The sequence below is a fragment of the Corvus moneduloides genome, chromosome 2 (assembly GCF_009650955.1).
Source record: "Corvus moneduloides isolate bCorMon1 chromosome 2, bCorMon1.pri, whole genome shotgun sequence".
Classification (NCBI taxonomy): Eukaryota; Metazoa; Chordata; class Aves; order Passeriformes; family Corvidae; genus Corvus; species Corvus moneduloides.
This window is the reverse complement of record NC_045477.1, coordinates 51273849-51298541: the sequence shown is the minus strand read 5'-3', so window position 1 is coordinate 51298541 and position 24693 is coordinate 51273849. Positions and strand designations below refer to the sequence as shown.

The following is a 24693-nucleotide window of genomic DNA, read 5'->3' as shown; positions in this document are numbered from 1 at the left end:
GTGAGGAAAAGTGAGCAAAGTGGTATCCAGCAATGAGAAATTCTTCCCTCGTGGTTTCTACTGAGTTTGTACTTCTTTCTGAATTGGAGGCAGGAAAAGAAGGAGAACAGGTGCTAGGAACATTGTCTAATATCAGCAACTGAGCTCGGTCTGCTGATAACCACTGCAGAGTTTGTTTCAGCTGCAGGAACTAGGAGGAAAACATGAAGGCAGAAGGGACTTTGAAGCCCTACCGAGATATGGAAAATTCAAAATCAAGACTGACTGAATTTGACATTCCTCAGGAAATCCGGGGTTGAAAATTGAAGGAGTCTGAGTGAGTTTTAGATGTCTACTTGACTAAGTAGAGTTTTATCATGTCTACTTGTCCTATCTTTCTGTTTCTTAATCATTCAGCTACAGTTGAAGGTCATAGGGCTGGATGGTCCACAGGTCTTAACCCTTATGGCTCTTCTTGTGACTAGTACCCTGGAAGCTGAATGGCTTCATGTGCATGCACATGCTAAATCCATGGCTAGACTTAAGGAGGACCAGAACTCCCACTCAGTTTGCTAAAGGGGGCCTTCATCTTTGTATATGTATAGTCCTGCAATAAATATATATATGGCAAATTGACAGTATGAAATTTGGATTTGTATTCTGATTACTGTTCCAGTTAAAGAAACTTGACATCTAAGGATCTCTTGTCCCTAAGTCTCAAATAAAACCAAAATTTACGAGGCTTTGCTCTTTTTTTTTTTCCATGAACAAAAGGGGAACCCCAAATTTAGGCAGAAACAGAGAACATATTGAAGTAGAGCGGAAAAAAACAGGGTAAAGAAGGAAGACTTCCGTCTTTATAATGAAATTAAATGTGCTGTACTTCCTAGAGATAAACAAGTCTCTCTGTAGAGTTGAACAAGTCTTTCTTGAGCACCACTTATTTCTCAACATTTGAAAACACTACCTCTTTCCAAAAAAAATATTTTCTTATTAGGTTCTTCCAGCTGTGGGAAAAAATCCATAGAACAGCGCCACAGTTCAAAGCAACCTTGCACAAATACAGAACTGAATAAATCCCACATAAGCAAATTGTGGAGTTGCTTGTACAGCTCATCTCTGGTTATACAACACTCCTTTCTTGGCAGCTATCTCTATGCTGTAAATACCACCCTACAACTATTATTAGAAAAGGATACAGAATTCTCCCATCCCCCTTTTTCTGTCATGCTTGTCAAAATCCTCAGCTCCTTCAAACAGTCTCTGCCTTCCACCAACAGTGGTTAGCAGTCAAGGAGGAAGGAAGGCAGAGGGTATGCAATGAGTGGAGCAGACATGCAGTTGAAAGCATAGTAAGAAATTTAAAAAGTTGATTGAAACGTAAAATACTACATTAGAGCAATCAGATTAACAAAATCATCTCACTCATGTTCAAATCCTGCTATAGATGGATAACTAATACTGGACTGAAAATATGTTGCTGAAACATTTGCTGATCTCAAGGTCTCTCAAGTAGTGCAGTAAAGTAAAAACAACAGAAGACAGACAAATATTTTCTTAATGTTTTATTGTGATGAAATCATCTCAAAACTAAATATTTGGAACTTGTAACAGGATAGCTAATAAGCTAAAAAGTGTGCAGTTCTATCAGACCAATTTTGAAGAATATATTCTGCCAAAAAAACAATTTCCAGCAATTCCAGCTACAGAAAAATCATAGTTCTTACAGAGTATGTGGAAAAAATGCAGAACCTTAAGAGGCCCTCTAAGAAAGGGCATGTCAAACACGCTTCTGGATCCAGTAGACAGGATCTGGTCCTACATCTTTTCCACTGTTCTAAAGCTCCCTTTGTAATTTATGCCTAGCCGTTAAAATGAGCCAGAAATGAATGAATAGCTAAACCAGATTAAGCTGATTTGCAGTGGTGGTTAGAATAGGTTCTGTGCCTCTCTGAATTTCCTAAGACAGCAGCTAGTATAGAGATAGAGTCAGAGAATGCCAAAGGATGGCTGTAGGGGAAACAACTTTCTAAATTCCTGTGATCTGGTCTCCCTTGCTGTAAACAGTGTTTTTCCAGAATCAACTTATTTAACTGCCAACCCCCATGGGCTTGGGAAAGGGAGTTCTCTTTCCGCTCTCATCCTTCTGGCCCCCAGCAGAACCCAAACTCTTCAGAAGCACATGCTGCAGAGAGAGAAAAAACTAGCTGTCTGGCAAGAAACTTTTTATTTCCAGCCTGTCTCCCCAGACGAATTTGGTCTTCACCATAGAATGAGTTTGACAGCTCTGCCCTCCACCATGAATGATTAATTTGTTATGGGTGTCTAGTTTAACCAAAGATGGATTTGAACAGAAAAAGCCCTTGTATACTTGCTATTTGGTATAGCTGCTTTAATGTAGGTGGAACCTCCTTCATTAAATCACAGAAAGCAAGAGAACCAAGTCTCATTTTTAAATGTCATTTTTCTCATTATAGTAGTCCTCCTGTGAATATCAAAACTGATCGTGTGAAAATATCTATGACAAGTATTTCATATTTAGATTTTGAAAGCTAATTGGAACTCTGAACTCTTTTTATTGCCCTAAATTGCCTTAAACCTATACAAACTGTAAGGTAGAGATATATATATTCAATATTCTTGAATTAAAGTTTTTGAAAAGTTGAGGTATCTGATAAAACCAAGAAGCTGAAATAAGACAGTAACAGCTTATGGCCCAAAACATAGGCATAAATATGGTTGATAAGGAATTTGAACTGTGTGTACAGAGAAGTTTTAATTTTTTTTTTTTTTTAAAGAGAAAGATGTGTATGGGGAGAGATGCAGATGGGGAGGAAGAGAAGCACCATATGAAGCTGACAGAGAAGGCAGAAGGAAGCATATGTTGTGGCATGAAAACTATAACCCTGAAAAAAGCTAAGGGTAAGTGCTGGCTTAAAGAAGCTTGGAACACTAAGATATGAAACACCCTGTTTGATTCTTCCTGATGTTGCATATTCCCTCTGAACAAGTGACAATACATCAAGGAAATAACCAGCTCATCAATTTCTCATCTGAATGGGAAAAACCTGCAGAATTTAAATTTTGGTATAGTGCTGAAATTAAAAAAGGGAAAACAAGTATTTTTAGGGCAAGCTATTATGAAGATACCTAAAAGTGTCAAATTGCCCAAATGCAGGAAACAGAATTAGTTTCGTTTAAGGGCACGAACAGGATTTGTAACAAACTAATGGGATTTATTTAGAAATCTATTATGCTTTGTCTGAGATATGTAGATTAAAATAACATGATTCAGTAAACTTCCATTTGTTGTAGAGGATTTGATGCCCACACTTGGAAGAAACTGAGAAAAAGAACTTTGTGTTTCACCTTAAGACATAAAGGGGAAACATTTGTGAAAGAGGAAAGAAGCTAACATTGAAAAACAATAAAAATGAAAGTTTTTTCTCAAAACTGTTATTTATCATTTTTAGTCAGAAGGAGATGAAAGAGTAAAGATGTTCTCAGACCAACTCACTGATTGGTTAACATATAGACAAGAATTTGCTGTACAGTATTACTGTGTTTGTAGGCATTTATTCAAGTTGTGGAGTAGTTGTCCATAATTAATTTCACCTTCATAAATTAATATCTAATTAGGAAGCTAATTAAAATATAAGTCACCTATGATTTTATGATATTTTTAGTTAAGCTATGTATATATAACTATAATCTAACTTAGAATTTCAAGTCTTATATGGTATTTTGTTGGCTCATACCATCCAACTTCATTCTTGTTTCTTCAGACATTTTGGGAAGATTTTACGATAATATATTTAAAGTTCCTAATTTACAAATACTGTAGAATGTGAATACATTAGAACGTCAGACCTCTCACTTTTCCTCTCAGTACTAACCTTCTGTGGTTCTTAATAGTCTCTTTGTTTCTTAATGAACAAAGAGTAAGCTTTGTGGCACCTATAGATTAAATAGTAAATGCTGGTTGCTACTTTCTGCAAAGACATTATGCAAAGACACAAAAGCTGAAGAGGCTTAGAAGCTCATTGTGTTGAACTGCAAACACCAGGAAAAAATTTCTTTATAGTTGGGTTGTATTTGACAAAACGAAACCCTAATATTTTGTAACATGAGCATCTATGTTAAAGAACTTGAAAGTTGTTTGTTTATCTTGAGAAAAGATAAACAAAAACATATAGGAAAAGAGGACATGGCCTCAAGTTAGGCCAGGAGAGGTTTAGATTGGATACTGGGAAAAATGTCATCACTAAAAGAGTTGTGAAACATTGGAACAAATTGCCCAGAGAGGTGGTTGAGTCACCACCCCTGGGGGTGTTTAAAAGACACATGGATGTGGCACTTAAGGACATCATTTATTGATGGATTTGGCTGTGTTAGGTTAACGGTTGGATTCAATGATCTTAGAGCTCCTTTTCTATCCAAATGATCCTATGATTCTATATATATTTGTACTATATGCTGCAACTAACAGTAAATCTGCAGCTGCCACTGTGCAGATAGAGAACGGAAGCTTGAATCTTTGAAGAATCACACTCATGTCTGCCTGAATATTTTCCTACTTATCTTATCTATTTTGGAAGCCAAAAGGCATTGCTATTACCCAAGTATTTATTGTGCAGAAGTGATGGCCTGTTTCTTACCCTACCCCCTCTGGGCCAGAGAAGGATCTCCCTAAATTCACCATTTCAATGAAGGGTCTCCAGCTCTCAAGTTGAACAGCAGTGTGCCTTCAGGACTGGGAACATTTTTCCAATAGAAATTATAGAATCACTACAGAAGTGTAGAGGTCTGGAGTGACAACCTGGTTTTTGTGTATTTTTAAAGTAATTCTGTATTCCAGTCAGGATGTATCTCTCATGGCACAGAGAAGCATGAGTTTAGAAAGAGATTGCTAATGCTGTAACTATTTGTCAGGAACCAAAAACAGAGACTTGAGTCCTGTTTTGTCTCATGCCAGCCAAGACCAGAGGTGTGTATGATTTTGGAAGCCATCTCAATTTCCATCATATAAAAAAGTATCAGAGTATCTGTCTAATTAACACCACTTTTTGCATTCTGTGGCTGAGGAGTTCAATGAGACCCCTCTCCATTTTCTACCCTTAAAGCCTTTCAGATCTGCCCACTGAGTTATGTTGGTCCCTAACAAGGCTCAGAGGCTCTTCCACTGGGCATTTCCCTCTCCCTGCTGTCATCCCAGTTCTTCCCATTCACAGTCCACTAGTCCCATGACAGAAGGTGCACTTGTGAGCTGGATCACAAAACTACCATGGCATACATGGCCAAACCTGCAGTGCAAGGCCATTTCCCAGCTGGTTCCTGCAAGTGGGGAATCCCACTTGGAGACCTTTTACTGTCACCATGTCCCTCTTCTCCAGGTTAAGCTGCTGCCTGCAGCTAAAACACAACCAAGCCAACCACTGCACCTAGCACTGCAAGCACCAAAAATGGGAAAGCAGCTCTGCCAGTAACTGAGAAGCAGACAACACTGGGCAACTTGTGTGACAGGGATAAAATAAGAGTTTCTTTTGGTCAGTGCAAGAAATTTCATAGGTTTGTCACAGGTGTCAAGCTACTTTATGGCCCATCAGAAACTATCATGGACTCAAGAGAAAAAAAGCTGCAGCAAAGGACTGTTGCCATTTAGGATGCCATCAACAGTCCAGGAGATAAAAGTTACTTGGCCCTAAGAAGACAGAGTCACCCGGAAAAGGTAGTAAACAGGAACTGATTTAAGTCTGCAAAGTGCCTGCAGCCATTCACAAAGTCGAGTAACAACGTTATTCAAAACTTGTTATTCATTATTCAAAGACATTAAAAGGACTGAAAATTGCATTTATTTTCAGCATGTTCATTTCTCCAGGCACGCAGCTTTAAGCCTCAACTAGACATAACTTGAGCATCCTTTATGAACTAAACCTGTTTTGAATTAACCATATCACAATTTTCTACTTATCATTTTTGTAATTTCCACCAGAACATCTCTGGTGTTAGACAACAGTTTCTGTAAGACTGAATTTCCACAGATTCTACCATTTTAAAAAATAAATACATCTCCATCATCATCCAGGAGAGAGTGATTTCTTTAGAAGAAACAGGGGTAATGAACATGAAAAATTTCCTTTTTATTTTAAACATGGTATAACTTCAAGAACAAACTAGATAGAATTACAAAAAGAATGAACAGTATATGTGCTAGTTAATAAACCTCACTGCTGACATGTCAAATTTATTAGTTGGCAACTTTTCTAATAGGCTTAAATTCTATGTAGTCAGCATAAATGCAAATATATTTTTTTAAGAATATTTATCTAGAAAAAAGTTTTTGTACTACCCATCTCAACTATGTTTTTTACTGAAAAGGTTTATCAGAGCTAAAATGGAGTTTTCTATTCTCTTCGTGATTCAGAGCAGACAAATAGGAATTTAAACGGGAAATCAAGCAGTAAAATTGTGTTTATCTGGGAGCAGGATTTCTTTGATTTCTTTTGTTTGAGTTTTTTCACTCTGAATAAATGATCAAGTGTTTGTGGCTAGAACGCACAAACAAGAGAGAGACTTGGCAGTCTCTGCTTTCACAGACACGGCACTCGCATGAGAGACCCAGGTTCAAGACCTTGCTCTGAATGAAGGAAAGGAGTAATTTCAGCTCAAGTCCTCCACATGAGGGTCAGCACCTTAGCCACTGGCTATTTTTGTGATCCAGAAGAGCAAGGCTCTTAGTTTTGGCATGATGTATGTACATTTAATTTCACCTCCATGCTGAATAGAATGAACTTTTAAAACCAGTACTCAATAGGGCTCTGAATAAAGCTTCAAATACTGTATCAGTTATGTAGAGAAGAAATTACATATTTTAGATATTTTTAAAATTAATTTTTTAATAGGAATACCCACGTAATTTAGCTGCACTTTGGTTATGTTCAGCTTTGCACAGGCTACACTTAAGTACATTTAAACTCCTAATAAAATCATGTTTCAGTTACACAATACCTGCTTCTCTCAAACTTTGAAAGTAATGTTTAAAGCCCCACACTTTTTACATTTGCAGCTTACCTGTGAGAAACAGCTCCCCAGGCACCATGTTTATTTGTTAGTATGTTGAGTATCTTCTGTTTGAGCTGGTTGGCCGTAACATGATCTCGATGCTTAGCAGCACTGATGAGGTGATCACACATCTTCTCCTCCTCTCTCCGGTCAGCCGCGTACTGAGCACACTGCGACTGGGAATGAAAGAGCATCCACTTGATTAAAGACAGGCTATTCATGATTGCCTTAAAATTATTATTTATTAAACTCTTTCAATATGAAAAAAACTCATTAAAATACTTTTCAGAAGAATAGGACATGTCATTTGTCCTAGTTTCATCCAGCAGAGGGTTAATTTTTTACAGAAGCTGGAAGGGAGGAATGTTCAAACCCTAATGTTATTTGATGCTATCTCATGTCACTTGCCAGGGGCAGGAGTAAGGAAGACTGTCTCTCTGGTCAGGGAGAAAGTGTGGCAGGCAAAATGGGGTCCAGTCTTGTTTTACTTACTGAGTAAACCACTTCTTTGTCTTATACCTTTTCTTATTAATATTGTTGCTGTTACTGTTCTCTTTCTTATCTCATTGCTGTTTCCAGTAAATTGTTCTTATCTCAACTCGTGATTTTCACCTTTTGTGCCTCCAGTCTCAACTCCACCATGGAAGGGGCGTGGAAGTGACCAAAGAGTGTCTGGTTTAGGAGAGTCTTGGTGGGGACACTGAATTGTTCTGTAGTACTATTTCTAAACCATGACACGATTCAATTGAAATGGTTCTACTACTATATATTATCCATAAAAAAGCACTCAGAACATGAAAAAATTGAGATACCAAGGGCAAAGGCAACAGAATTGCAATTAAAACCATTAAACTATACACCTCTGCATGTGTATATGTGTGGCCATGCAAGGCTAACCTTAGAAGTTAGTCTTTCTTTGTAAATGTTTCACATGTTGTCAGGTATAAAATACAGCTCTAACATACATAGGATAATATACAACAAAAAATTACGTACACTGATTTTGATCTTTAGATTATATTAAGACCTGAAATTAAAAAGTTATTTGATTATTTTATTACTACAGATGCTAAACTACAAAACTACGGCGTATATTTTCTATTTCATACCACAACAGGCAAAATTTTGATAACATACTACCTCTTCTAAAAACCTAATGGATAAAAAAATCCCTCATCTTTTAAACTGAAAAAAATCTAATATTTCCATCATGTTTCCTTTGAGAGAAGACTACCTCTAAAATAAATACTGTGGTTCTTAAGTTTCTCACAAATTTGTTTCTAAACTGCCAGAATTCCGTAGTGTATTTTTGTTTTCATAAATCCTTTCTTTATGTATAAGGACAATACTTTTCCACTTCTCTTCTCAAAATCATGCTAAGTTCAAACTCAATTTCTCCTCCTCATCAAAATTCTTTCATAATGTCTAAAGAAAGGGAATGCAGCCAGAGTAATCAAAATAAATCCACTAAAAGTAGAATTTTCTAGGTATAAATTAAAGGCCAGATTGTTCTCAAAATAGCTAAATTAAAAATACCTTTTAAGACACATTTTTGCACTTACAGTTTTTGTGAACCATTTTAGAACGTTTAGCCAACACTCAAAGCTGTAATAGTGCTGAATAGAATCCAATATTCTAGTATTCAAAAGAGCAATTAAAATTAAGTTAACCTCATACCTTATATTTTATTCTTCATATTTCTGCATACTACCCTTTTAGTACAGATCACATTAGCATTCAATAAGATTTTTACAGTGGTCTTTCTGTTGTGTTTACAGACATTATTTCAAGTAATCTATCTGGGAAAGAACAATGGTTACACTAATTCATAAAGGGTTAATTCATTTTTCAATTTATCTTCTTGTACAGGGAGGCACCAATTAGTACAATGATCTGCCTTAGTAATGAGGTTAATATTTCACCAGCTCATTGGACAGTAAAATTAAATTTTCATTTTTCTTCCTGAACAATTACAAAGGTTAACAAAATGAAAGTTAACTGTGAAGTATCCATTCTGGGAGGAATTTTCCTGGCTGCAACTACAACTGGAGTCACAGAGTAAAACTTAGATGCTGGTCTATGGCCTCCCCTCTATGCAGGAGACACAGTAACTTGGTGCAGCTTGGGCCAAATAATTTCACCCATAATGATTCAATTAAAGTTTAAAGGGTAGAAATAAAATAAAATAGTCATGCATTTCTCTAGCTGAGAGCAATGATTAACATGTACTAAACCCCAGGACATACACCTATACAGTTTATTAAAACAAAATGACAGATATACAGCCATGTAGTAGAAAACTACCAGAAATCTCTTTGTCCCTACTGCTTTCAAGTAGGATGAATAATAAAATGTTCAGTTATATTCCCACCATTATTAAAGACAATATATAAAGCATTCTTTCAGACTTTAACCATCACCTTATTTAAGTACTTGTGAATTTCACATTTAAAACAGTCTACATTTTACAATTTTCTTTTATGATTTGCAGTTTTAAACTTACTCGCCTAAAAAGTGTATCTCGGTCTTTTCCTACAGGAAATGTAATGAAAATTTTCATATATGAAAAATGTGCTGGTTTCTTTACCAGACAATAAAACAGACTTGAGGCTATTCCTTTAGGGAATTTAGTTAATATTCTAAATCTTATTTGCTAACAGAAGCTAGAAGTTAATTGAATATTCTCATTTTGTCTAGAGTTCTGACAGATCTTATACCTCAATGTATTCTTCAAAGAGCAGATAACTCAATCTTCCATTGTCCTCTTAGGTTACTGCATGATGCTCTGATAGATATCAAATGTTATTTATTGTTGAGGCAATATGAAACTTCACTCTGACATACACTTAATTGTAGATGCAATTTTATCTACGTTCAAAATATCCAGTATAAGCTTGGTAATAAAGTTGTTGCAATCCCATATGACAAGTGTCTGCTGTCTGCTCTGACAAAATGAAGTAAAGGTTATGTGTATTCAAAATGACAACAGATATCACTGTGTCTCACAGTTTTCAGGTAGGTCAAGGAGCACAAAAACTAGGACACCAAAGTGCACATTTAAGAGAGCTGTTTCAAGGTGATAAAAACCTCATCAAAACTAAGATTACCGGATCCTATTTCTAGTCACCAGGTGCTTGTTGACATTTTCTGACAGATTAATAAAATGATATAGATATTTATTATCATCAATACTAAGTCAGTATATCTCACTGCTAATGCTGGTTCACTTGAGCAGTAAAACATGTGGAAATATATGACTGCACATATATACCTACATCTACACCAAGGTATGCAAACACAAGGCAGGTTCAGAAACTATAAAAAACAGTGATGAAATATTGTATGAAACACCATAGTAATGCAAACCCATATTTGATAAAGTCACACCAAAAATGAAGTCTTAACTTTACACCATTACTTCTGCTTTTTTTTTTCTTTAATAGGAACAAAATTAATCCTGTATAAACAAATAAAAACCTATTAAACTGAAGACATTTTAAAAAACAGGGGGGTCTAACATTTGGATCACTTTCAAGCAATGTAATTTAACTTGTATACTGTACCACTCATTGATGAAAAAGCAAGAGCGTCGACTCCTTTCCAGAATAAGAATTATAGACATTTAAGAGTTATGGGAACCAGCTACTCTGTTACATCTTCCAATACTGAATCTTACTGTCAATGGTTAATGATTCCTAACTACCAAGAAAGATATGCAGTATTAAATTTCACTCTATAAATTATAAAAAATAAATGTTCTAAAGTGCTCCAAAATTCAAAATGTTCGAAGAAAATGACCTTAAAATATTAAATCTGTTTAACAAAACATTTTTATTTCTTATTTTTCATGAAGTACCCTAAGTGTATAATTGCTTTATTACTGAACTCATACATACTGTTGAAAAAAATCAACAAAAATAATTATTAAGGTAATTTGCATTACTATTTTCAATAAATCAGGAAAGTTCTTCATGAACCAAAGGGTCTACCCTATCAGATTAGACATTCTGATTAAGGCGTTTCTTCAAGCTGTAAATGCTTTTATGAATTTCAGTGACAAGATGAGAAATTAAACCCATTCCTCGTGCTTGACATTTACCAAAGCTTTTAAAAAGCAGTTTTGAAATGCTTTCAATGTAAATTTCTTCCTTGGAAGAAAAAAAAAAAATCTTTATTGCATGGAGTTACAGTCTAGGTGACAACTGACTGAAAACAGAGAAGCAGAAATGCACCAGCTCCCAGGCTTACCTCAAACTCAGCGTGCTTGTGGACATCTTCAGCTCTTTGTCGGTTTAAAATAAATTCTGCTTCATTTGCAACACGCACTATATGGTCTTTCATTGCATGACACAATAATCTAAAATAAGAAAAATCAGAATCAGCCTTTTTATTTGATGTACTTCAAATAAACTATTTCAGCAGATTTACTTACAATGGAAAAAATTAAAATCAGTGAAACTTCTGTAATTAAATTTTCAAATTAGTTGAAATGAAAAAACAATTTTATCTAAATTTTTCTGCATCGTGAAAGCAGAAAGAAATCAAATTAAATGGAAAAAAGTTTTCCATTTATTATCGAAGGGAAAAGTTCTTTATGGAAGAATACATTTTGAGTAAGTCTTTAACAGTAGTCTCAATACGAATACTGCATTGTCATTTAAAAAATCTAGACAACTGCTTAAACTCTTATTTGTACCATTGAAAATATTAAATAGAGGTGTTCCAATTTCAGTCTTAAAAAGTCATGCCACTACTGAAGATTTAAAATTCTATTAAAATTGCAAAATAATATCAATATATTTCACATGTTTTTTCAAACACTGGAGTGAAAAGTGCATCTTGTTTCCAAGTTTCCAAGGTATCAGGAATAGAAAAATCTTACTTAAAAAGGAGGAAAAAACAGATTAAGACTGGACTGAGGCTGAGGATGTCAGTCAGACACATTAACTTAAGACTTTTGTAAAGACCACAAAATACCATGAGGTGCATAATAAAATTGCAGCATAAACAACACTGTTAAAAATGCTCACATCTTTTTGGGCAGCAAGAATGGAACCAGCTGCTTTCTTGCCCTATGGTCCATATCTAGGGTTGGCCATTATATTAAAAATTACTCTGCTCTTCTTATCAGCAGGGAGGAAATATCTTTCTGGATGCAATGATCTGCCAGGTCTGTTTAGGATCAAGAAGAACTGTTTCTTTTTCTGTGAAAGTGGAATATAGTCTGGGATTTTCCTTCTTTCAGCATCAGGGAAAGAATTTCAGTTTCTTCTATTAAGGCTGTGAAAATTTTAGCAAACTCAACCCTAAGGTTGGTGTTTGGTGTTAGAAGCACCACAGGTAAAATTCATTATTATTAGAAATGAAAGTCATGATTACTAGACCTTACACCTGCAAGATGGAAAGATCTGAACTCTGTTCTTGCCTCCTTTGGTGTGTTCTACCATGTGTGAAGGGAGGAAACCACTTACCCTGAGCTAATATTCAATATGTGTGCATGGCAAGGGAAGCCATAAAGGTTGGGGCCTGTGTTTTAGAGATAAAGAGAAGAAAACTTGGATCAAGGTTTCACAGAGGATATTCATGCTTTTAATAACCATTTTTATTATATCTAACCCTTTGCTATTTTCAAAGCAAAAAAATTTTGTAAATTATAAAGTTGCCTACACTGCAGTCTTCCAAATTTAGCTTTATTTTTTAATCTACCCTGCTGGACAATATGCTTCAGTATTTTATTACTGCTAAATGTGCAGATCTTTATTGTTAAGAGCTAATGGTAGGACTGTCCTCAGATATGGATTAGGAATGAACATTAGTGGGTGTCAAGAGGATGGGGACAGACCCTTCAGTGGTGCTCAGCGACAAGACAAGGGGCAATGAGCACAAAGTGAAACACAGGAAGATCCAGCTGCATATGAGGAAAAATGTCTTTACTTTGTGGGTGACAGAGCACTGCAACAGGGTGTCCAGACAGGCTGTGGAGTTTCCTTCCTTGGAGAAATTCAAAAGCCACTTGGATGCAAACCTGTGCAACCTGCTCTAGTTGAACCTGGGGCTGTGCTAGATGATCTCCAGAGGTCCCTTCCAACCCCAGCCACTCTGTGATTCATGACATAGACAAGCTTCTCTAAAATGAGCAAATACTAGATTTGAGTGTTTAATATCTCTAATGAAATTGTGTATCACAGGTCTTCCGGAAATTTTACATATTATAGTAACAATCTGGAAGCTAGGTTTTCAAAACTGAACACACAGATTTCCAGTGTCTACTGGCTGCACATTCCTTCCTGAATGAACTATGGAATAAATGGAGCATAGTGCAAATGCTCCAGCTGTGGTCCAGACAAGAATTCTAGATCCAAATGGCTTCAGGTGAAATGAATAGGCTTCTTAGGCATTTCCTATCACCAGGAATTTGCTGAGAAAAGATGAAAACTAACTTCAAGCCACTGGGTTTATTATTTGGGAGATCTGGGCAGTTTTCATATCTCAACACCCCCCATCTGCTCAAAAAAGCCCACCAAAAACCCAACAAAAAATCTAAGTGGCCTCTGTTCATGAGCAATGATAAATAAATACCACATTAATCTTGGTTGTATTTATCTGTAGTAAGAAGTGTTCACATTCCCTGTGCCCATTTATGTACCTACAAGTACAAGGACCTTCAAATGGATCCTCAGAGACTGCTAATTCACACAAGTTATAAATAAATCTCTTGCCAATACATAGGGAAATGTCTGTCTGCTTTACAGAAAATGAAAACTTTTATAGTCATGCAGCAGCAGATTCAAATCAGATGGCTGAAATTGCTGGTGACACCATATGTACCTTTTGTTTATTGTCAAAAGCCTTATCTATGGGATATCTCAGTATTATTTCGACTGTGTCTTGCCATTTTCTTCATGCACTCTCACATATCTATCACTGATTGTGACTTCTTCAAGAAAAAAATGAAAAACTGTTTGTACGATCTTTAACAAATTAGGATTATCACAAAAGTGAGGCCACAGCCTATTAAAACTGTATCAATTAAATAATATGGCATCAATGTGTGTTAATAAGGGACATACTGTGATTCACTTACCTTAGATGCTTGTATGCACCTAAGGTAGAACTTCAAAGACTAAGTAAACTATGTTTTTCCATCTAGAAGATCCTTAGTAATCATGCTAATCCTAAAATCACTTGACAGAAAGACACTTTGAAAAAAGGAAGGGTGAAAATCCAGGCCATCATTTAAAAATCTTGCGTGGCTACAAAAGAAGCCTTGACCTGGATGCTTTGATTTGCAAATGCAAGAATGTAGGGCTGAAAATAGAAGCATAATAAATTAAAGCAGTTAAATGTGTCATCACTGAGAGGCAGCAACTACAAGGTTGAGGAAGCAACATCTTGTCTTACAGAGGTTTTTGCAAAGGTACTTGCTTCTGTGCTTGCTCTACTTATTAAAAGAAACTTATTTCTTGATTTTTAAAAGCCCTATTAAAAAATAATTTTTGGTATTGATTTTTAGTTCTAACTGAAAGCTACCATGTATTCTCAAACTACATTCCTATTAAGTAAAAGATAGCAAAACTGTTTACTGGATTATATCATAGCCAGCTAACTCTGATTGAATCTCAGATTCATATAGACACAGCATTACTCAGTGTACTGTCTTAACTGGTTTATACCTGATGAAAAAGCGTGATAATGTTGTCATCCTTTGAATACTAACCAATTTATCTAAATCCTGATTAATTCAATCGCATGCATGGCATAAGATTAAATAAAAAAAGAAACCTCCAACTTTTTGGCTTGAGAAAAAGTGTCTACAACTTCTTTTGGATTCTCAAAGAAAAAAAAAAAGAAATTATTCAGAAAGAATCCCAAATCAGGAGAAAACTTACCCTCAGTAGTATCAAAGGCTTCCAACATATATTTAAAAAAAAAATTAAAAATCTCCCTTCACACGCTACAAGTAAGAGAAAAGAACAAGGATCTCTAGGTCAGCAAACTCCCTCCTTCATTGCAAAGGCAGCTACGTCATTCAAAATCTTTCAAATCTTTCATAAGTTTATGAAAGGCATTTTCATGAAATCTACTTCGTGAAATGGGTCTTCAGTGTATGAAAATGTGATTGAGTTTCTTGCCTCCCACACAGCTTTGGAAGGTTCTCTGAAGCTTAAAACTCTTTTACTTTCCAATCCAAATGTATTCTTCAGCAGTCTTTACGGTCTCATTTTACACAAACCTTGCCCTTAGGTTTACACAATTCTTCCTTCTGACAATCTCCGGATATTCCATGTATCCCTATTTATTATGCTAAGTAAACCGTCTCTCTGACTTTTCTTGTGTGGCAAAACAATTGATAAGAGGAGTTTTACTAATATCATAGCTAAATTTTACCTTTTCTACAAGTGCATATCCAAAACTATATTCTAGACAAATTCTAGTTACTATTTACATTGTAACATAATTGCTGCCTTATTTCAATGGAAACTCTTTCTGATGCAATTCTAAAATGGTGTTTCCCTTTTTCTTAGCACTATGTTCTATGATTTTGCACACGAAAATTTCAGTGATAGATTTGTCTTTTACTTCCTCAGATATTTCCAAAAGATCCAGCCATTAGCATATATTTTCAAGAATATGAATTCCATGTACTGTAACATTATAAAATATTTATGTAGTACATTACATTGTATAACATTTATATTAATGCAGGTTTGAAACCCACCCAATATATCCTGATTGATATTTCTGTCATCTATCCAACCAGGTTTCCCATCCACAGTTTTTTACAGAGCATTCCCTTTTTGGGGAAAAGTCTATCCTCTATCTTTCCCTGACCATCGTCCTGTACTGGAGTGACCAATCCCAGCAAGAAGGAGCTTGAGGCACAAGAATGCATGTATACTTGCTATACAAAGGGATGACCTAAAATTCGAGAGCTGTACAATTTTTATTCTCCTTTGGAAATAAAATGTGTTCTTTAGTGAGATATCCTTATCACTGTGACTGAGTTAGAGCCACTGTTCTCATTCACTCTTGTAAACCTCATCCTGTCTTAGCAAGCACCACCCTCAACAGACCTAGTAGCTACAGTAATGTTGAGACAGTGAGGAATCAGGCCTTCTGGTCATACTTATAAATTTCTACATAAGTAGTACTTCTAAAGCGCTAAGGAGTTTTATGAGAAGTTTCACCACAGGCTTGCTGTACTTTTTATACTCACTCGCAGTAATTCACGATTTACAAAAACAAAAGTCCTGAGTTAAAAAAAAGTTTAAGAATTGACCTTGAAAAATGTTTGGCTTTATCCTGTGTTCTTCAGTTGCACCACTGAAACTCCTACCAGTATTGAAGACATCTGTGCTTGCCAGATGAGCTGATCTCAATCAAGAACTGATAACCAGCAAAAAATCTTATCTCCTCTCTGTGTGCCAATCCTTACCGCATAAGGTAGAGATTAAACGTGACTTGGTAACTTACAGTTTCTCTTCACCCAGACAAGCTTGATTTATATTAATGTCCACAAATTTACAAACCACAGATTAAGTTCCTTTACTTGGAAACAGCTTTGACTTGGTTTTAGACTGAATCAAAAGACTTTCAATAAGGAATCCACCAACAAAGCGTCTGAAATCACTTGTGCCTCAAATCCTTCTACAGAGAAATTAGCTTTGTGGAGTTTTCAGCTGAAGATATGGAAAAAACTCTAATTAAAATAAACTGGTACTTCATAATAAGCATGACAGGGCTTAAGTATCTGTAGGAATAAATGGTGGGGTCTCCTTAAGCTAAAAATGGAAGAATCTCAGACTTACGAGCAAGACAAGATTGAGAGCAAGTTCAGGACATGACTATTCATAAATATGAGTTATTTGTAAATATTGTTTGGGAGTAGGTAAGAAGCTATTTTAAATCCATGTAGCTAGCTTTCCAGAATTCTGTCCTCAGCAAAGTTACTTTAGAATTCCAGAGTGCTTACACGTTTGTGAAAAAGTATGTGTAACCAATCAGAAACCCCTGTTTTACAGATAATGGAGTTTAAAAAGGCTGGATTGTGGAGTACCACATTCCACGAAGTCATTCAGATAAATAGCCAGTGCCTGGAAGAAGTTTTTTAGTTTTGGAAAAAGAGATGGTGATAAGACTATACACAGACTGTATTGGAAACCTGTAAAAAACCACAAAATGCTTGCAACACATCTAGATGTGAATCTGTACACCTATTAGAACTGAAGGATGAAAATTCTTATCTCACTAGCTATGCTAACTGGGCTTTGCTGCCCTGCAGTCAGTTGTTCCTAGCAATAATCTCACACAGAGAGAAGGGGCTCATTGTTTTTACACTGCTAGATAAAATGATTGAGCTTACTTTGCCCAGTCATTCCTTCATTGGAAATAAACTAAAAACCCTGATCATTCCCAAATAGTAATTTTCAAAATAGATTACCAAATGAACATTTGTTATAATTTAGCTAAGATCTTGCTTCCTCTACTCATTCCTGAAATTCTGCCAACTCCCATGTCCAGGGAAACAGATGTTTCTCTGACTTACTTTCATCATATGCCCATAGCTTAATTTAAAAAAAAACCAAACAAACAAAAACAAAAAACCCAGCCTGGAAATGTGCCACATCAAACAGTTGGTTTGAAAATTATTACTCTTAATGGCATTCATAAGAAATGAAACCTATCATTGCACCTGATATCTGTAATAGGATTCATAAACTAGTTTAACTTGAAGAGTTTGAAGTTCCACAAGATGCAGTACTGCTATGAATACTTTGAAAGTAAATTCCTATAAATTTTGGAAAGTAATGTCTAACACGGAGGTCTCATTTCTTGCAAGAGAGGAATGATGGGAGAGAAAAGTTTGAAATTATAGCATGCAAACACTGGCTATGGATCTACAACATAAGGACATTGACAAGATAAATTTCATGAAAGGTAACTATTAATGTTTCAGAAATGTCAAAGAAGGTGTAACAGATTCAATGAAACTCAGAGTTGACTACAAAGAATCTGTTCCACCCCCCATAAAGATTTTCTATTTTGCAGAGGAATTTTCTAAATCAAGAGGAATCTGTCTCTTTGAAATATGTTTACTGGATAGTAAACATCCTTGCCCAGCAGTTATAACTGATGGCTTTTATCTCAGAATCAGCATCTGCTTTGAGATATGACCTGATCAGGCAATGCTAGGGGAAAGGATACCCCAAAACCTATAACAGATCCTAAGAACCGTAGGTGTACTGACCCCACAAATACACAGATGGTTACCATAACAATGTATGCTTTGTCTAACACAAACTACTACTCTGGAGGTAGGACAAGGATGGCTATAGTAAGGGCGACAAGATTATGAAGAAGCACATGTAAACAAGAGACCCAAGCTCATATATGGCTGGAGTAGAAATACAGACATTCAGTGCTCACTTTTACAGAAGTATCTGTGACAGGAATCCTCTACTAAAGGAAGACGATATTAGATTTATCTAGGATAAATTTCCATAGAATGCCCACACACAGTTAATAAAGGATTCCTCCAATCAAAAGTTACACTTGGTGAGGGTGACAATAAAGCACTGGAATTTGGTTATATCTGTCAAAGACAGAATAATCAAACATCATTTTTCTTATTTATTTATGGTTTCTCACTGCTACTGCTTCTCCAGTGTTATTTTCTGACTGTATTTGCGTATACTGGATTTTGCACATCAGACCAGAATCCTTTGCAAGTTGTTCTGGTAGCCCTGAGCTCCATATAGTCTGAAGACCAAATATTTTGCATTCTTGGATGATTCAGGTGAGGTCCTCATTCTGTCCTGTAATCCAGATCATTATCAAAACAGAAACAAAGAACAGTATTTATTTTGGACCCTACTACTAAATCAGTTCTTTGAGAGCTATTTAGAGACCCAACTGCAGATGCACATCATAAATCAAATGTGGCAAGTGGCACTATAGATATACCTTTTAACACGTGCCTGAACATTTAAGTATTGCAGACAGTGAATAATGGCTGTGAAATAATTTACCACAAACCAAACACATTAGAACTGCCAAACTGCAACGGGGGATGTCCAAAAGAAAATTTGATGCAGTTACCCCACAATCCCAGTTGAGGTAACAAGGAAAGAATATAAGCCTTTATGAGCCTCCTTTCAGGATTGAATCAGCAATTCATCCAAATTTAAAGAAACACTAATTTCCAGACTATTTAAACATTGTTATTTTTTCAAAATATTTCAACAAAACAAGGTTTAAAAGGAAATGGCTTCCTGTGAATTTTAAATATGCTCAGAGATCCAGGTAGGTGGATACGCTAAAATATATATTTTCATGGCTAAAGGCAGAAAGTACATTTAGGTACAGAGATGGAATTACAGAAGCAAAGTTTAAAATTTTAAATCTGAGATTAAATATAGTCTCATCTTGCCTTAAATTTATATTATAATTAGACTACTCCTAATTAAAATGAGAAATTATGTAAAAAATAAAGGAAAATATTTAAATGAAAGGAACAAGATCATCTCTAAAGAAGTGAGTGTTGTGAAAGCATAAAGGGGGATGGAAATGGATGATGAGGATAGTAATCAAGCTCTGAAAGACTTATAGATCATGACCTAAAATCCATCTCTTAGGCAGGATAGATCCCTGTGATACTCTGCTTGTCAAAAACATCAAGCTAAGGTACAACCAATTAACCACAAACCCTGTACCCCATTTAAGTAGTAAGCTTTTTACCTATTTAGCTGTCCATCCATTCAGAATGTAGAGTTCTAACTCTGATGCACAAGTATTGTGGGACCTTTCCGGTCTCAAGATAAATGATGTTCATTGCTACTCCTATGACCATAAATCTGATTATCATTTTTATCATAGAAAGCAAACAGGTTGGCAATGGATGGTTTAGCTTTTGTAAATCCATGTAGACTGTTATCAATCACCTTCTCTTTCAAGCAGCCAGAACGTGTTTCAAAGGGATTGCTACATGGTTTTCCAAGGGACAGAAAAAAAATGACAAGCTTTTCCCTGAATTTTGAGGACTGCTTTAAAGATGGGTGTAACATATGCCTTTCTCTGGGAACCTAAGACCTGCCCCAATTTCCTTAACTTCTTGGATCAGTGATTAGCCTCGGAAGGACTTTCACAACCATCAGATGTACCCCATCAGGTATCATGGGCTTGTACGGGACAAGTCATCTCAAGGAATTCTTGACTCAAACCTTATCCTTATTAGATGTCCTCCTTAAACCCTTTCACTAAAGAGAGAGCCTTGATAAACCTTAGTGAAGACTGAGGCAAATAAGGAATTGAGCATCTCAGTCATATATGTGACTAAATCATCCACCTCATTCAGCAACAAGACATTTCCCTCAGTCAGCCTACTAATGAAGCTCTTGTTGTGTTTGATATCCCTTCCAAGTTTCATTTCCAACTGGCCACTGGCCTTCCTGAAAATATCCCTTACATGCTCATGCAATGCTTCTAAATTCCTCCTTTCTAGCCAGCTTCTAGTTCCTCCTCCCGTGTACTCTCTTTTAGCATCAGAGCTCTACAATAATATCTTTTTCTGGCCTGTTCCTGCGCTTGGATAATACTGTACTTAAAAGCCTGACACCTTTGAGAGCTACTTTGACACACACGTTTGCCTCCCATGGGATCCTACTGACCAGTTTCCTGAATAGGCTAAAATTTGCACTCATGGAATCTCTATTCTTCTGCTCTCAATCCTCACTTCCCTCAGGGCCTTGAACACCACTATTTCATGGCAACTACAGCCAAAGGTGCCATTAATTAATCACATTCAATAATAATTTTTGCTTCCTGGTAAATAGCAGATCCAGCTGTGTGTCGCTCTTAGCTGTCTCCTCCTGTATCAAGAAGTCATCCCCAGCGCTCTCCAGTAATTGTCTTCCCTACACACATCCCACCTTGTTGCACTTCCAGAGGTCATCAGGAAGATTAAAGATCCCCATGGGGAACTAGGGTTTGTGATCCAGATACTTCTTCAAGGTGTTTAAAGAATGCTTCTTCCTTTCCCTCACTCTGAATGAGTGGTCTGTAACAAACTCTCACCATGACTCTCCTCTGGACTCTCCTCTCCTGTCCTGCAAGTTATCAACCAGATTATCTTCCATCCCACTGAAGAACTCCAAAAATCTGAACTTCTTCTTCAGAGAGAAGGCAACACTCCCTCCTTGCTTTCTCTGGCTATCTTTTCCAAGGAAATTGTCTATTGCAGCACTTATGTCATGCACTGCAGGCTGTCCCACCAAATCTTATTCATTCATTCCAATGATGTCATAGTTTTGTGATCACATGTGGAGTAATTTCTACTCCTAGTTGCCCAAGATGTATGCATTTGTATACATATTTACTTGAGGTGGGTGCTCTTATTTCTTGCTTTTGTCAGTGAGCAGCCTTTTCTTTCGACCTCATCCATCACTACTCCACTTAAATGTGGGCTGTAGTCTCCCTCACATATCATTCCTAAAGAAGTCTTTTCATGTCTCCTTTCACAGCCAACATTGCAGGTGCATCCAGCTTTAAAATTATGAAGCCTGCTTATGTGTATACCCCAACGTAAATCTGAAATCCTAATTAAGCTGCTGTCATTGAAGCTCTTGACATGTGTGATACCCTCAACATCACACATTCATAGCAGGAGACTGACTAAATAGAAGCATGAAGTTCAAGATCATAACCAGGATGTCACTAAATCTTTCAGGTGTATTACATATCTTGAAAGAATTAATTTAAATCTATAGTCAGATCTCTTGTTACACTAAAGGCTGTTAACAACAGTCCTATTTTTAGGAAGTTGTATCAGTGTTCCTATATTGAATTCCAAAACTGTGTGTTTTTCAGATCTTCCAAAAAAAACATTATCTATACCAAAAAACCCTAGAAACACAGTATATCAACAAAGTTAAAATGCAAATGAAGTTTGTTAAAGTATCAGGAATACAAATGTAATTGTTTAAACTACAACTAATCTGAAATATTTTATTTAAGAACATTTCTAATACATTCAAAGATCCAAAAGGCATTTGAATTATTTCAAGGAGAAATAACAAGAGTTAGGTACTCAGAAAATCACCTTATAGCATCCATATATTAAAATATAAATGTCTAATTGAATATATTAAAACCATGATCCTCTGCATTACATCTACACATTTTCATCCATATTCAAAAGAAGAATCTTTCTCAAAACTTTTGATTTATTAACTCAGGTCTCTCAAAATCTTACCCAGAAAGTCCTTCAAAATCATCTTAGTCTTCATTTTGCTTTTAATAATTTAAAATTCAATCATTATTGCACAGTGATTATATGCAATTTTACATCCCATTAACCCTGCTTTGTTTTAATTATAAAGATCCTTTGTTAGATTCCTTTAAATGATCCAGTTTATAATTCCAGGTTATCCTAGGGAGCACTTTAATTCAGTTGCACATTCATCAACTGTTTATGTCCTGTTAATTGTTGACAACTGCACAATTGCATTCTCTAGCTATGATTGATGAATTGCATTCACAAGTTTAGCTATTAAGCAGAATAAATATTTATAACAATTTTCAGTTAAAGGATTGTTATCTTTGTCCCCAAAAGGGTAAATTAAAAACAAACAGGCTGATTGCAAAGAAGAGCATTCCAGTAACGCACACACACTTATACTAAAACATCTTTCTGAGAAAAGTATAGGGAGGAACGTGTGTCCAAGGGCAGTTTGATTAGACATTCCTTTGCCTGGATTTAAGGAGTGGTTCTTAAATGCTACTTGTTTTTGAAAAGTCATTGTTAGAGGAGATTAAAAGGTTCACTGGTATCTTAATACCTGACCGATAAAAATACGCATATATAGGATTCATTCAGAATGGTCATTCTATCAACAGTGAGCATTCATTAATATCTGACCTCAACATCCTGGCTGAGAAAATGAAAAAAAAGGTCCAAGTGGTATTGCATATTACTATCCAAGAACATAAGCTTACTATAATTATTCAGTCTGTTGCCAGGTAATATTTGTTGTACAATGTGCATGACCCACTCAGGTAAGCCCTATTGTGGTGTAAAAACTCATATTTGCACTTTATAGCAAGAAGAATTTCCAACGGAGGGAGTTAAGTTTCCTACTGCTATATGGCACTATAAACTCAGTGTGCACAGGGAATCCAGGAGAATTTACACCAGCCAAATGCTGGGTAATTACAGGCTCCTGTGTTTTTGATATTCATATTCCTATATTTCTATACTCTGACATTTTCTAAATTTCATTTCAAATAAATGAATGATTTAACCACTGAAATATCAGCTAGACAAAATATATCCTACAATAAAGAGAAGATTTGATACTTCACTTTGCTAATGAGACATCATTCGCAAAAAACAGAAATCACACATAAAATGACAGCATCTCTTCAACAGGTGTATTGCTATTTATTTTTTTTTTAGCTGCACATAAAAAAATGTGTAGATTCAAATGGATTTAATGTATTGGCCAATACAAATCAGACACATTGCACAAGTGGTTTTATTTGTCTTGGGTACTCCACTACCAGAAGGGCCAAAGAGTCTCCCTTTGCTTCTCAGCTTGCTGGCGGGAAGTACTGACAAACGATGTGGAGAGTAGAACATATAGAACTAAAATTACTCGAGGACTGATAATATATTTCATAAAAAATTTCAAAATCAAGGAAGCTCATATAATGTTGTGTATGGTTTACAGGACTCAAATTGGACTGGAAATTCTAGATAAAATAATCATGAAATTATCGTATAGAGAAGTATGTCTGTAAAATGAATGCTGTGCTCCTAAAACAGATGGAGCGGCAGATGGTTTTACAGATTGAGCTCCCTGGACTGTCTGGGTAAAACAACCTTGCTGCTCTGGAGAATGGTGGTTCAATTCTCAAATAACCCTAAACTTATATACAATTCAAGGGAATTCTATTTCCTTCTGTCAATAAACAAAATTTTCAAAATTTACACACTTAAAAATTAAATATTTACTATATAAAGTATCTATAAAATAAATCTTTTAATGAACATGGCCTTTTCACAATCTTTTTGGAACAGATGGTGAGGAAGTATTATCACCCAGTGGAATAAATGCAAAATGACTACTTGTTCAAAAGCTTTAAAATTCATTACCTTCCTTCATTGATGAGCTCAATAAATGCAAGTCCTGCATTCTTCTGAATAGAATTTTGCCATTCCTAAGAAGATAAAATATAACATGATCAAAACCTAAGGATTTTAAACCACATTTTTGAAGTTGACCCTGATGACTTCCTTAGGAGATTGAATTTAGGCAGAATTTCTTAATTCTCCCCAACCCCCCCCAAAGAAGAATGACCTGATCATGTAAAAACTGTAATTCATTCAGATTTTCAAATAAATTTTAGGTGGTCATGTCTTCTGTTTCACCCCTAAGCAAACATTAGTTTCCTTGTCTAGAGAATATGGAAACACATCATGTTTCTCCAGTTCATGCAGTTGCCCAATGAACATTAGTGCTACAAAGTACCTTCTTCAGGTTGCTTCACTGCTACACCTTGTACATTTTATTATATAGGACAGGCAATAATCCCTGTAACATCCATCCCTCCTGGAATTCAATTTTTGCTTCTTTCCAATTATAAGTGAAAACA

The 24693-nt window shown here is 35.8% G+C and overlaps 1 protein-coding gene across 8 annotated transcripts in view; it reads right to left on the bottom strand.

Annotated features, from left to right (window-relative positions):
* Positions 1 to 24693, bottom strand: part of NBEA (neurobeachin) — a 467825-nt gene that overhangs the window by 212540 nt on the left and 230592 nt on the right. For all 8 annotated transcript variants that reach the window (XM_032099592.1, XM_032099586.1, XM_032099589.1 and 5 more), the window contains 3 exons: positions 24194 to 24258; positions 11290 to 11398; positions 7051 to 7217 (listed from right to left, as the gene is read on the bottom strand). In XM_032099592.1, coding sequence (XP_031955483.1) covers positions 7051 to 7217; positions 11290 to 11398; positions 24194 to 24258 — 341 coding nt within the window. The remainder of the gene's footprint in view (positions 1 to 7050; positions 7218 to 11289; positions 11399 to 24193; positions 24259 to 24693) is intronic.